We start from the raw sequence: 15,287 nt of genomic DNA on the forward strand, positions 1-15,287 counted from the left end.
CATGCCTCTTTAGTTATTACTTATTAACTTAATTAATATAATTTAAAATAATAATAATTGTGTAAATTAATAGTATAATTAGTGCATAAAATATTTATCTAATTTAACTTAATTTAAAAATTAATGATATATTAGTAATTAAATATAGTATCATTAGATGAATTAATATATATTAAAATATATATTATTAATTATATAATTAATAGTGCAATTATAATTAATGAGTAATTTGAACTTAATAATCTTAATAATCATACAATTTAAATTCCTAACTCTCATAAATCCTGAAATATATTTATAAACATCTTTTCAGGATTTAACATAATTTAATATTTATCTTACCAAACACTTTTCAAGATTTTATAGTCTAGGATTTACTAAATTCGGAATTACAAGATTTACTAAATCCTACTATAGTTGAATCAAGTCTGATATCAAACACCCTCTGAAAGTGTCAAATTTGAGTCTGGAATCTTAAAAAATGATTCTGGTGTCCCCAAAACTGTCTGAATCTAACCGTCCAGACAAAAATTGGCCTCTAAATATATATATATATATATTGGCCCTTCAAAATTTTGAAAAAAAAATAGCAAGGACTTTTGGGATTCCCCTCCTTTAAATGGAAATAATTTATTTTTGTCTTTTAAAATTCTAAAAAATATATTAAAAATTTTGAAAAAGAAAATCATAGAAATTTCTAGAATGACCTTTCATCTTAACCCCATTGCACCTATAAATATCCCCTTATGGCTAGGGGAAAAAAACAAAATATCTTGTGTCGATTCATGTCGTCCTTTGGATTGGTAGCTCAGAGATTGTTAGCATTGAACAAAATCTTTTTCTCTTGTGCTAGTCCAAGCTTTCCTTTGGATTGGTAGTTCGGAGAGCGTTGATGGCAATCAAAGCCTTTATTTTCCTGTGATGGTCATTTTCCTTAGATTGGTAGCATGGATAATATTGGCGGCAATCAAAGCAAACATTGATGGCAATCAGAGCATGGTTCTCTTGTGTTAGTCCAAACTCTCCCTTGGGTTGGTAACTCAGATAACATTGAGGGCAATCAAAGACTGATTCTCTTGTGTCGGTCTAAGTTTTCCTTTGGATTGGTAGCTCATAGAACATTGGTGACGACCAAAGCCTAATTTTATTGAAAAAGTTAGAAACCACCCAGTGCTGGCCTCTCGGGAAGAGATTTGGCAATAGAAATGCATGGAAGGAAATCCTGCAATAACCAGCAGAAAAGCGAATGTCTATTAACAATCGATGGTTAGGAAGAGATTCGGCGGCAATAGTACCTGGGATGAGACCTAATGATAGTTAATGAACGGGCGAAACCCAGACGATGGTTTATGTTTGGAAAGAGATCTCGCAATCATAAGTTGCTCATTTGAAGCAAGACATTAGGTAGTATATCGATGAAAGACTAACAATGGTGGTTATATGACATTCCGATGTTGTCAATTGGGTGGTGAGCTGAATGTGATGTTCGAGCTACATTTTGTTGGTGTTATTTGATAAAGTGTTGCTCATTTGCATTAAAAATATTAAGAAAATCTACAAGGGAAGCTTGACCTATCCGAGGTTATTTGTTAGAGCATTGCTCGATGTCGTTAACCTATGTGGAAGAGATCGAGAGAATCCACTAAGAATGTTTAACCAATGTTGTTTATCAGAGTGTTGTTCGATGATGTTAACATATGCGGAAGAGTCTGAGAGAATCCATCAAGGATGTTTGACCTATTCGATGTTGTTTGTCGGAACATTGCTCAATGATGTTAACATGTGTGAAAGAGGCCAAATCGAATTCCCATGGGATTAATTATAATTTGATTGGGAGGGGAGAATGTACGTGTATCCTGAATCTAATGTAAAGATTGGTCTTTGAATATTATTGCATTTTTTAGGTCGGAATTAAGACATTGCCAAGGGAGTAGAAGTCCGACTTGAGACTGTATAGATTTTAAAATTTTCTTGAAGCATCCTTACATTTGATGGGAGCTTTATGAAAATTGATTGTCAATAACATTGTCTTGGACGTTAAAAATATTGGAGAAATTTTTCTTAATTATAGTCACATTGGAAGTTACAGCCAAGGTTGCTCCACAGTCCAAATTTGCTTCATGAAATTGATAAAATGGTGGTTGATACTTGAGGGGTGATAGAAAATTACATAAGATTGCCCTTCAGCTAGGAATCTTTTCCCACAGATGGTACCAAACTGTTATTTCTTGAAGCTAAGGAGGAAGGCCAAACAGCCTTCCAGAAAAAAAAAGAATAAAATTAAATTATAGGGCAGCATAATAGCCACCCCAATAATGAGGCGGAGGCAGAAGGTCAAATGCCTTCCGATTAAACAAAAAAAAGTTCTATAAGGCGCATTGTACGTGTGCCCATTCACGCGCGCTAGGCTCGCGCAAGTACCACTTGTGCCGGCCGGCCGGTTTGGCCACCTACGCGTGTCTAGGCCCAAATTTTGGCTTGGACGATCCAATTTGGATGTTTTTGAGGTCACACGATTAATTTTTTGACGTTCTAAGCTTAATTTTGACACTTTGAATGCCCATTAAGGCATCTATTATTAATTTTGAGCTATTTCAAAAGTTTCGAAGATAATTTTTTTGACATTTTGGGTTCTTATCTAAATGTTAACTTCATGGAATGATAAACCTATGATCGAAAATATTTTACTTAATTCACCATCACAAAAGAAGGACCACATTTGGTGTTTATGGAGCAGTAGCGCTTTATAAAATTAATCAAAATTTTACATTTCAACATTTTGAAGGGCTTAGACATATATTTTTGGAGTCTATGAGATATGACATCCAAAAATAGAAGGGAATCTACTATATCACAAAAATTTGGCTTAGTCGAGCACAAATCTCGAGACTTATTCATGCAATAAATTTTCAAAATTAAAATTAGAATAATCAAAGCTCTAATTTTAACAAACTTATAGTCGAATTGAACATCTCGAAGAGAGAAACCTAACGACACCTAAATCAGTCCAATCTGAGATCGGACAGAATGAACCCAAATCAAAAGGACCAAAAACATTCTTGGAGGCTTTAAAACATTAATTGAATAACTAAATAATCATCGAATATGACCATGCTTAAAGTCAAATTGAGCGGCTCGATGAGACTACTCAAACAAGCCCAAGATCATTAAATTTTGACATCATTAAAGCCCATATATGCTTAATTAATAATCTATGATCGAAGGAAGAGAAAAGAAGAGAAGGATTTAGGAGTTTTCTTGCCTCCGACCACTACAAGAGTTCTTCCTGCCTACAACCGAAGTTCTTCCCGACCACCGTCAGAGTTCTTCATGACCACAGCTGGAATTCTTCTCGACCACCACTGAAGTTCTTCCCGACCGCCACCAGAATTCTTCATGATCACCACCAAAGTTCTTCACGATCACCACCAAAGTTCTTCTCAACCATCGCTGAAGTTCTTCCCGACCGCCTCCGTTGTTTGTCTCAACCATCATCAGAGTTCTTCCCGACTGTCGCTAGAGTTCTTCTCGATCACCACCGAAGTTCTTTCCAATCATCACCGAAGTCCTTCCCAACTACCACCAAATTTTTCTAGACCACCATCGAAGTTCTTTATGGCCGTCACCGAAGTTCTTCCCGACCACCGCCAGAGTTCTCTTTGACCATCACCGAAGTTCTTCCAAACCACCATCAAAGTTCTTCTCGACCACCACCGGAGTTCTTCCCAACTACCAATGAAGTTCTTCTCGATCACCACTGGAGTTCTTCCTAACTACCGCCAAAGTTCTTCCTGACCTTTGAACATCACTAGGCTTCCACCCGCCTGTCGACCACCGCCAAATCAGTTGGGTTACATCAAGGATCAGCCTTAAGCCCATATCTTTTTGCTTTATTCATGGATGTTCTCACTAGACATTTGCAAGAGGATGTACCTTGGTGTATGCTTTTTGCTGATGATATTCTTCTTGTTGATAAGACTAGAGAGGGAGTTGAAGGAAAACTTGAATTATGGAGGTCAACCTTAGAGTCTAAAGGTTTTCACTTGAGTAGACCTAAAACGGAATATATGGAGTGTAATTTTAGTAGTAATAGACCTAGTGAGGGGATTGTGATCACTTTGGGCGATCAAGTCATTAATAAGAGTATACATTTTAGATATCTTGGATCTATTGTTCATAGTGATGGGGAAATAGATGGGGATATTATCAGCAGAATTCAAGTTGGATGGTTGAATTGGAGGAATGCATCGAGCTTGTTATGTGATAGAAATGTACCCCTCAAACTTAAGGAAAAATTCTATAAGATGGTAGTGAGAACTGCAATGCTTTATGGTGCCGAATGTTGGTCATTAAAAGAGAAGCATAATACTAAGTTAAGTGTGGCAGAGATGAGGATGCTCAGGTGGATGAGTGGCTTTACCCTTAGAGATAGGATATGAAATGAGCATATATGTGAAAAGGTTGGAGTAGTTCCAGTAGAAGATAAGATTAGAGAGAGTCGCCTTAGATGGTTTGGTCACATAAAACGGCGGCCTTCCGATGACCCGATTAGGAGAGCAGAGGTATTAGATTTGACTTATATTAAGAAAGGTAGGGGTAGACCTCAAAAGACTTGGTTAGAAAATATTAGGAATGACCTTTCTTTATTAGATTTAAATAGAATTTGACTTTTAATAGGACACAATGGAGAAAAAAGATTCATGTAGCCGACCCCACATAGTGGGATAAAGACTTGATGTTGTTGTTGTAGTAACTAATCAATACAATGAGAATAATTATCATAGATACGTATTACAGGCTTTAATCCATTCTAATAGAATTACAAACACATGAGCAAGTAAGTTAGACTGATAGAAATGGTTTGAAGCTTCTCAAGAAAAAAAGGAAAAAAGTATTGCTATATTTGAATTTCTACATTCCTAGAAGAGGAAAAACCTCAACTTTGTGGCATTTGATAAACTGATTAGAAGCTATCAACATGAAATAGATTTAAGGACATGCAATAGAAAAGATCTGCGATCTTCATTCATAGCTATACAAGATTATGGATAGAACAATCATGTCATTTAGCAACTTTTGTTTCCATAAGAATATTTGTATGTTGTACTCCGTTACACAAGCATTTCTACAATTTTGTAAATAATTGATGCATGAATTAAAAAAAAAAAAATAGTGAAAGGATCTGAAGCCCTTTGATTGGTGGTGAAGATATTTAAATGTAATTTACGCTCACTATTCCCAATAAAAATAGAAATCCAAACACATGTTAATGAGTACAATAAGGATGAACTTATTTCTTTTCAATGTTTGTTATTTCAGTTCTCTCAGCCTCTCCATAATTACCTTTAGAAATAAACACAATTCAATACAACCACCACATAATCATTTAGATTAGAAACCTTTTTTTTTTTATATAATGAATAGGGAGAATATCCATAAATCTTTACTTTGGGAGAGCTTTTAACTTTGTATTGATCTACCAAGTCAAAAGATTACATGACTTGAGCTTTTATATAGGTTTTTTGTTTTGTTTTTTTTTTTTTTTTTTTTTTTTTTTTTTTTTTTTTTTTTTTTTTTTTTTTTTATTTTTTTTAGGGGAAGAATATAATTTCAACTTGATTAATAACAAAAACAAATGAATATGTTCTATTTTTTGTTCACATTATTTAGTTTTGGAGTTGAGCCATTAAAAACATTCAAACATTGGAAAATAAAAATAAAAAAATCTAAATGGAGTAGCTAAATGACATGTTTTGATGTTGTTTGGGAATGGACATCCAAATTCATTATGTACTAAACCATTGACTTGCTTATATAGTGTAGGTATATATAACATTAGTCCATATCAAATTTGAATATCGAAGCTTTAGTTTAGTCAAGCACAGATCACAATAGGCCCTTTACCTTGTTTTTCAAATAAAAATTTATATTTTTACGAATTAAAAATAAAGGTTTCTTAGACTTAATATACTTAATTGTTTCTTTGAACTTAGGAATTAACTGTTGCTTGAGACAACAAGTCTTTATCCCACCAAGTGAGGTCAGCTAAATGAAGTTTTTTTCTCCATTGTGTCTTATTAAGAATCAAAATTTAATTTAAATCTAATAAAATTAAGGAGATTGTATGATTAAGTATTAAATAGAGTTGAGTTATTGAGTTGATGAAAAAAATAAACTAATGTAAGTTATCAGTAAACTAACAAAAGTATTTAATTATATTTTAGAATAAGATCATTTTTTGAATTAATCAGGATATGTTAATATTCCATAAACATAAGTTGATTTGTGATTAAGAGAACTAAAATTCGATCAATAAGAGGTACATGAAGGCATCATAAGGACGAAACCCTAAAAACATACAACTAATATATAGATCATGAAGCAAGTGAAGAGGGAGATCAATTGTGAGTGGCAAATGATAGCTACATTAAGAGAAGTGTTGTCAAAATTACAAAGACAATCAAAATCTCCACCATTATTAGCCTTATTGTAATTAATATAAGGTTGGTCATATGAAACCTAATTCTCCATTGTTCTTGTTGTGTATCATCAATATAAGGTTGGTCATATGAATCAGGTCATGGAGCTGGAAATGCCTAAAAAAAACAAAATCTGGTTAGTGCTGACGCGGATTCACAGCAGCGGGGCGTGAGGTTCCAATTGCTGGCATTGGCCTGCATTCCGATTAAAAAAGCAGCAAACTTTTGCATGCGGATGCCACTTGATTGCCTTCTGTCTCGATTCCTTCCCCTTCCTTTCTTTTAATTTATATCTACTTTCGCTTCTTTAAACCGGTTTCTACGGCGGCCATGGGAGGTGATCACGGCAGTGCCAAGGCCGACATCTCGTTTGCCGGGAGATTCGCAAGTAGCGCCACCGCCGCCTGCTTCGCGGAGGTAAGCTGGAGCCATCCACGAAATATGCCCCTTTTGATTGAGTTGCTCCTGCAAACATCTATCTAGTGATTTTTTTTAATGGTCTGGTTGGTTGATTTCTATCGCTTAGGGGTCTGAGTTGGCTGATCATTCTTGAGAGTAAACAATAACCAGCGAACCCATTCGTTGGTTGGATTTATCTAAATGTAAATGTTTGGTTGTAGTTTTCTGTGGTGGAATTTAGGCAATGGTGACCGTTGGACACACAGTGGTTTCCTGGCTTGAGATAGTGATGATTTTGTTTTCACATGATTTAGCAGAAATTGTGAATTTTTGGATATTGTGGGGTTTAATCGCCATGGGAAATTTGAGTTACAGCTAATCAAATATGGAAAGTGGTGATCACCATAGTTTGGCAATTCCTGATTCTAGTCTGGGCTGAATCAAAGGATCCCTAGCCTTCCTTTCACTTATTTTTTGTAAATATATGTATAGGCTTGTGGTTGCATCTCTTTTGCCCTCAAGTTAGCAATTCAGAAATGGCTTTGCTTGTTAGTGTCATCTACTTTGAAATGGATGAGTTCCCTTATGTTCCTTGTTTTGGTGAAGATCTCTATACCTAAAAGTTGAGAACTAATCATGAACTAGTTATCTTTTTCCCCTATGGAATTCTTTTTAGCTTTCAATTCTATTCTATTGTTCTTTGGTTGCAAGCATTTGTTAAAAAGTCCTTTCTTGCCTATCTTGAAGGGAATCCTTCATATTTCATTTGTTGCTATTTGTTGGTTACCAGGTTAGTTCGGATGATTTATGCTCATTTTTAAAGCTGTCTGAAACTCCAAAAAATCCTAGTTGGAAATGGAAACACATTAGTATCTTTTACAAAGGCTTTTACCTACGAAGAAGCTTTTTTATTTCTCAATATTTGTTTGGCGCATTTGTGCAAAGTTTAGCTTTGTTAGTAATGATTTAGGCTTCGTTTGGGACGGCTTTCTTACTACTTCTTAAAACTGTTTTTAGTATAAAAATTTTAATTTTTTAACTAAAAAGTTGCTTTAAGAAACATTAAGAAAGTGACCCAAACGAAACCTTAATCTATTTATTGCTTCTTGATGGTCATATAAAATTTTCATTCTAGCAATCCATACCTTAGAACTTCCCAATATCAAATAGACGAATAATACCTAAATAGAAAAAGGTGAAGCTCATTGGATCAAAGTCTTTAGCAGTCAACCGTGTTTTGCTGATTTGGATGTTGCTGTAACAATATTTGATTCTTCGCTATTGTCATCACATTTTTATGCTTAGGCTTCTGTTTGCTTTGTACTATCTTTTATTTCATTCTGTCTTGGATTAACAATGCTAGGCCTGTTTGTTCCTTTCTCATGTTGCATTCTTTTATAGGAATATCCTTCTTATGCCATTTTACTGCCTCAATAAGCAGAAAACCTATTTTCTTATAATTTTGAAAATCTGACCAAACTATTTAAGTAAAATTTGAGTAATGGTAATTTTTCTTTCATGATTGATGTACATAAATTGTATTGCTATTTCTCATCTGCTTACAATTTGAATTACCTCTAGATCTGTACTATCCCACTGGACACTGCAAAAGTGAGGCTTCAGCTTCAAAAGAAAGCGCTCTCTGGCGATTCAGTGGCTCTACCCAAATATAAGGGAATGTTAGGGACGGTTGCTACAATTGCCAGGGAAGAAGGCCTAGCATCACTCTGGAAGGGTATTGTTCCTGGCCTTCATCGTCAATGCCTTTTTGGAGGGCTCAGGATTGGCTTATATGAGCCGGTAATTTTGAAATCTTTACAAGAGTAGACCTCATGCTAAAATTGTTACCTGATTGTATTTTCTTACCTCTTGGCAGGTCAAGAACTTATATGTTGGTGAAAACTATGTTGGAGACATTCCTCTTTCTAAGAAAATTCTTGCTGGTCTTACAACGGGTTGGTATTTCCAAGGATAAGAAAAAAGAAATTGGACACTTACTCTTACGAGAGAACTAGAAATATCTTGTTGTTGATGAACTCTAATGCATACTAATAATTCTACTTTTGCTGGTATCAACTAAGGCTTCGTTTGGGACGGCTTTCTTACTGCATCTTAAAGCGGATTTTTAGTTCAAAAATTAAAAATTTTGAACTAGAAAGCCGCATTAAGAAACAGTAAGAAAGCCGTCCCAAACGAAGCCTAAGTTCTGTATCCTGTTCATTCTTAAAATGCAGTTTGAATTTTCTGTGATGAAATCAGGTGCTTTGGCGATTTCAATAGCAAATCCAACTGACCTGGTCAAAGTAAGACTTCAAGCTGAAGGGAAACTTCCACCTGGTGTGCCAAGACGTTATTCAGGAGCACTTAATGCTTATTCTACTATAGTAAAACAGGTGATAATTTTAAACTCTGCAGTTTTGCATTTCTCCAATACTTGTATTAATAAAATTGTATAAAATCCAATACTAGGAAGGACTAGCAGCTCTATGGACTGGTATTGGTCCAAATATTGCCCGAAATGCTATCATAAATGCTGCAGAGTTGGCAAGTTATGATCAAGTGAAACAGGTAACTCCGTAACTTATTGTCATTAAATCATATAATGGGTTTGTACTGTGACCGACTTTTTTTTCTTTTAACTTGTTTTTCTTCTTCAGACGATTCTGAAAATCCCAGGATTTACCGATAATGTTGTTACCCATCTCTTATCTGGATTGGGAGCTGGCTTCTTTGCAGTCTGCATTGGCTCCCCTGTTGATGTGGTATGCTATTTCGTACAGTCCGCGGCTTCCTCATCTTTCTAGAATCTGGATGCAATAGCAAACTAACTTTGGTCATGTTAAATGAAATTCAGTTTTATCAAAGTAGCTCCTTCAATAAATTAAATGTATTGTTGCATAGATAGAATTTAATGCCTGTGTTCTCTTAGTGGACTAAATGGAGATTGACTTCCACAGGTAAAATCCAGAATGATGGGAGATTCAAGCTACAAAAGCACAATTGATTGTTTCGTAAAGACATTGAAAAATGATGTGAGTTGGGATATCTATTTTTTTAGAGTTAAATCTACTTTTTGTAGTGGAAAACTTATAGATATGCTTGACTTCTTGTGTCAATTTCATTCTCCTCATTATTATGAATATTGAGATTAACTTCAGCACGAAAAATAGTACCACATTGAAAGTGAAAACAAGGGTTGATTTCCTAATATGTTAGTAGTTACTTTTATCTATTAGCTTAAGTTTTGGATTGTGATGTGTGTCCATGAACTAGTATATTAGGCTCATCATGGGCCATTATTGACCTCCTCTTTTGACAAGTGGTATTAAAGATGATGGTTTTATTAGGATCATGTGTTAGCTCCTATTAATTTTAGCAATTTCCATTTTGGAGGACACAATGGAGAAAAAAGATTCATGTAGCCGACCCCATGTAGTGGGACAAAGGCTTGATGTTTTTGTTGTTGTTTTTGTTGTATTTTGGAGGAAAAAGTGTTCCACCCTCCTAACAATTAATCATATCACTGGTTACCTTTATGAATATTTTTTTCTCCATTATCAAAACAATTACATTACAAGTTACTGGATATCATTAATATTTTCTTTTATTGATGTTGACTTGTTGGTTTTTGTTTAGAATTATTTTGTTACTATATTATATTATTATATATTCTTAATATTAATTATTTATTTGTATAATTAATTATTGTATATCTTTATTATGGAGGATATTCTCTTTTATTATCCTTTTCTCGTTATTTTATTTTCTTCTCTTTATATAAGTAATTTTTTAGTAGCATTGGGATTCAAATAAAGATGTAAATTTTTATATTGTCCCTCCCCTACACAAAGCCCCCTCCCCCTTTCTCATTTTTTCCCATAAAATTTGACTTTTAAGACATCAGTTGGCCAAAAAAACTACTTTTGATTTTCTTTGATGTCTTTGAGACAATTTTGAATTGTCAGTTGCTTTTTTTGAATCCCTGATCTTCGGTCATGGTTGAACTAAGCATGTTTATGGCAGTAAGAGTTTAAGGGAAATAAGTTCCTTTCGGCAAAAAAAAAACATGTTTATGGCAGTAAAAGGTTAGTTAGATTGCTTTAGCGCAGTCTTGTTTTCTACTTTTCCTGGCATGATCTATCTCATGATTTTATCATCATTCAAAATCATAAACAATCTACTTAGTTTGGTTCATCAATGAATAATTCAATGAAGGATCCATTTTCTTCTACCTTTGTGCCCTGAGACTCTAATATGTGTATAGTGTAGAGAAACATTGCAAAAACTTCTTAGAATCCTTCTCCAAATCTTCAATTTTGTCTCTTGCATCTTCATAGATAGTCATGGTTGAACTAAGCATGTTTATGGCAGTAAAAGGTTAGTTAGATTGCTTTAGCGCAGTCTTGTTTTCTACTTTTCCTGGCATGTTCTATCTCATGATTTTATCATCATTCAAAATCATAAACAATCTACTTAGTTTGGTTCATCAATGAATAATTCAATGAAGGATCCATTTTCTTCTACCTTTGTGCCCTGAGACTCTAATATGTGTATAGTGTAGAGAAACATTGCAAAAACTTCTTAGAATCCTTCTCCAAATCTTCAATTTTGTCTCTTGCATCTTCATAGATAAAATTAAGATTATTTCTATTTGCAGGGACCACTTGCATTCTACAAAGGCTTCATTCCGAATTTCGGCCGGCTGGGGTCATGGAATGTTATCATGTTTTTGACTTTGGAGCAGGTAACTTGATTGTATTCTACCTTACCATGAGCACTACAGTTGTCTATTACTTGCTTTAATCACTTACAATTGCATAATTTGATCTTATAGATATTAAAAATACAATGAAAACTTGCATTGAAGATTGAAAAGTTTTATACAAAAATATATGCATGTGTGAACAAGAAATCATAAGCTGTTGATAGCTGTTTTCACCGATTATTTTATGATTTTTGGTTTACAGGTAAAAAAACTGTTCACCAAAGAGGTACCAGCTTGAAGAATTGTCTTGTTTCCATGAATTTCAGGCCAGTTGAATAAGATTATTTTCTACCTAACTTCAATAATGAAATCTGGGTGACCCAACACCATGGATGCTCTTTTCTTCTTTACAGGATATAGAGTTCTTATGCTGTAATGAAAAGGAAAAAAATTGCTTGTTGATTATGTATGACTTGATTTAGCTAGTTTCATAGATCTTCAATAAAGCTGTTTTCATCTATTGCATGGCTGTAAAGAGTGGGACATTAATGAGAAGATTTGAAGAATATCTTCAACTATATGTTAACGATGTAATCAAATTATCTTATCCTCATTTTATGATGAAATTGCAATATATAAATGAACAGGTCACATATTAGAATATAGTACAGTGACGTTTATGATCATTGTGTATGATTAACTATAATATTAGTTTTAATTTATTTTAACATATTCATATGCAACTAGACATTTGTAAGAGTGTACCTTGGTGCATGCTTTTTGATGGTGATATTCTTCTTGTTGATTAGACTAGACAGGGAGTGGAAGAAAAGTTTGACTTATGGAGGTTAACTTTAGAGTCTAAAGGTTTCAATTTGAGTAGAGCTAGAACCGAATATATAGTGTAATTTTAATAGTAATAGGTCTAGAAGTATTAGAGCAGTTAATTCAATATTCCATTCGCTAATCAATGTAATTATTTAGCTGATTAAGTCTAGTCCATTTAGGATAGGACACGTGTACCTAGTTACTTACTCTATGTATCTATATATTCATACCTGCTGTACCTATGATTGGATAAGAATAATAATTCATTTTCTTCCTTTCACTGTTCATCTTCCTTCTCTCCGATGAAGCCCACGGTGAGAAATCTTGATTCTTAGTTTCTACATGGTATCAGGCCTTTCTTTCCTTCTTCTTCGATCTCAATATGCCGACGTCCATCTCCGCTTCTCCTTCGGTCGCCGAGCAACTCTCTAGTACCTCAACGGAAATCTCACCGATCTCACCGTTGCTCAAGTTTGTCGTTTCCAATCTCAAGACTCTCGTTCCCAACCAGTTATCGTCGGATAACTATCCGATCTGGCGTCATCAGATAATCAAGCTTCTTCATGCTAATGATTTCGATAATTTTCTTGCTCCTCCGGATCCCCCTTTCGATCCGTTCGATCCTTCCGCCGCCGCGACACTCAAAAATTGGCGTATCATCGATCAGAACCTACAAGCTGCACTATGTTCGACGATATCGCCACCGGTTCTTCCCTACATTCTTCATTTGGATACTACTCACGAAATCTGGAAGTTTCTTGGAAATCAATTTCAGGCCACCAGCCAGTCCAAGGTCATACAGCTCAAAAATGAGCTCCATCATATCTCCATGAAGAATCTTTCCATGGTTCAGTACTTGACCGAGATCAAGAAGCTGGTTGATCAGATCGCGTCGGCCGGCTCAACCATTGACTCGGAAGATATAATTCTGTACATCTTGAATGGATTGCCACCGGCATATCAATCCTTCAAAACTTATATCCGTAATTCTCCCACCCAAATACGCCTGGACAATCTTTATGCAATGCTGATCAGTGAAGAAATTCATATCACTGCTGATGCTGCTCGGAGCTCTGCGGACGTTGTACAGCAAGCGGCTCTCTATGCGAATCGCGGATGCGGTCGTCGCAACAGGGGACGACCTCCTCCGTATCAGTCTTCCAACGGTCGAACCGCGCCTCAACAGCAGTCAGCTCACATTTGCCAAATCTGTGCCAAGAAAGGGCACACAGCAGATGTATGTTGGCATCGCATGAATGCCAATTATACTCCTCAACCTTCAACTACCAAGCAAAATAGCGCTCTAGTGGCCAATTCCGATACACCGTCCTACGACTGGTACCTTGACTCCGGCGCTTCCTCTCACATGACAAATGCCGCCGAGAATCTTGCTCAATCTACCACCTACTCCGGTTCTGATGGTGTCTTTATCGGGGATAGAAGGAATATCCCTATTGCTCACTCGGGCACGGGCATTCTTCCCACCCCGACCCGTAAGCTTTTTCTATCCAATTTACTTCATGTTCCCAATATTTCTCATAACCTTATCTCTATTTCAAACCTTGTTCAAGATAATAACATTTCCGTTACATTTGACCCCATGGGTTTCGTTTTTAAGGATCTGACGACAAATCAACCAATTCTACGCGGTCCATGTAGCTCCGGACTCTACCGTCTCGTGCCACCGTCGACAACAACCTCATCTCCATCAGCATTTCAGGCTTCCAATAACAGTCGATCCCACTGGCACGATCGCTTTGGCCACCCCAATTCAAGGACGCTACATCAAATAGCTCACAACAATCCTACTCTTCGCATTTTATTTCCTGCTAAATCATGTACTACATGTATACAATGCAAATGTCATAAACTACCATTTGAATTGTCTAGATCTCGAATGAAATTCCCGTTAGCTCTCTTGCACGCTGATGTCTGGGGTCCGGCTCCGGTTCCCTCGCCTCAAGGCATTCGTTACTTTCTAATTCTTGTAGACGACTATTCTCGCTATACATGGCTCTTTAAACTATCACAAAAATCTTCTGTTTATACTGTGTTTAAACATTTTATTACTTTTATTGAAAATCAAACCAATAGCAGGATCAAAGCTCTTCGAACAGATAACGGCACCGAATTCGTTAATCACCAGATGAACGAACTCCTTCGGTCTAAAGGAATAAGGCACCAGCTCTCCTGTCCTTACACACCCGAACAGAACGGTGTCGCCGAACGAAAGAATCGACATATTCTCGAAACAACTCGATCTCTCCTCCATCGTGCGCATCTCCCTCATTACTTCTGGCCGGAAGCTAGCTCCACCGCAGTATATTTGATAAATCGGATGCCTTCTCCGAACACCCAGAACAAATCACCTCTGCAGTTAATGTTCAACATCGCTCCCGAATTCAAACACCTGCGAACGTTCGGCTGTGAATGCTTTCCCCTGCTTCCTCGGCACGAACGCAACAAACTACAACCAAAATCTCATCCGTTTATCTTCATGGGATACTCAGATATCCACAAAGGCTATAAATGCCTTAACCAGGATTCCAACTCTATAATCATTTCTCGCCACGTTGCATTTCTTGAAGATTCATTTCCATTTCAAACTAACACCTCTTCTTCACAGCAGAAGACCGACGAACCTCCCTTTAGCATGATGCTTCCTACATCTAAAGCCTCGGAAGTTAGTCCACCGCCTATTGCACCCCCTCCTCAATCCTCGGTTCAGCTCAGATCTTTATCTCCGCCACCTCTGATCCAGCTCCCTACGGCTGTAATGGATCAGTCACTCAATCATCAACAATGTATACCTGCTCCACCACCTCCCAAGCACCCGATGGTTACGAGAACGCAAACAGGCTCCATCAAACCTCCTC

General features: G+C 36.1%; 1 protein-coding gene across 1 annotated transcript; it reads left to right on the forward strand.

Moving 5' to 3' along the window:
- Nucleotides 1–6,535: 6,535 nt before the first annotated feature.
- Nucleotides 6,536–12,223, forward strand: LOC110094140 (mitochondrial uncoupling protein 1). Its single transcript, XM_020819296.2, has 9 exons — nt 6,536–6,896; nt 8,460–8,678; nt 8,755–8,833; nt 9,138–9,271; nt 9,348–9,446; nt 9,536–9,640; nt 9,836–9,910; nt 11,536–11,622; nt 11,846–12,223. The coding sequence occupies exons 1-9, from the start codon at nt 6,810–6,812 to the stop codon at nt 11,879–11,881; spliced, it is 921 nt and encodes a 306-aa protein (XP_020674955.1). The 5' UTR covers nt 6,536–6,809; the 3' UTR covers nt 11,882–12,223.
- The last annotated feature ends 3,064 nt before the right edge of the window (nt 12,224–15,287 follow it).

The sequence above is a fragment of the Dendrobium catenatum genome, unplaced genomic scaffold (genome assembly GCF_001605985.2).
Source record: "Dendrobium catenatum unplaced genomic scaffold, ASM160598v2 fragScaff_scaffold_71, whole genome shotgun sequence".
Lineage (NCBI taxonomy): Eukaryota > Viridiplantae > Streptophyta > Magnoliopsida > Asparagales > Orchidaceae > Dendrobium > Dendrobium catenatum.

Bases quoted from the DNA above. Each gene is read 5' to 3' on its own strand.
- LOC110094140 (XM_020819296.2), top strand. From the start codon at position 6,810: ATGGGAGGTGATCACGGCAGTGCCAAGGCCGACATCTCGTTTGCCGGG. The intron at 8,679-8,754 runs GTAATTTTGAAA...ACCTCTTGGCAG, and splicing joins GGATTGGCTTATATGAGCCG to GTCAAGAACTTATATGTTGG. The intron at 9,272-9,347 runs GTGATAATTTTA...ATCCAATACTAG, and splicing joins ATTCTACTATAGTAAAACAG to GAAGGACTAGCAGCTCTATG.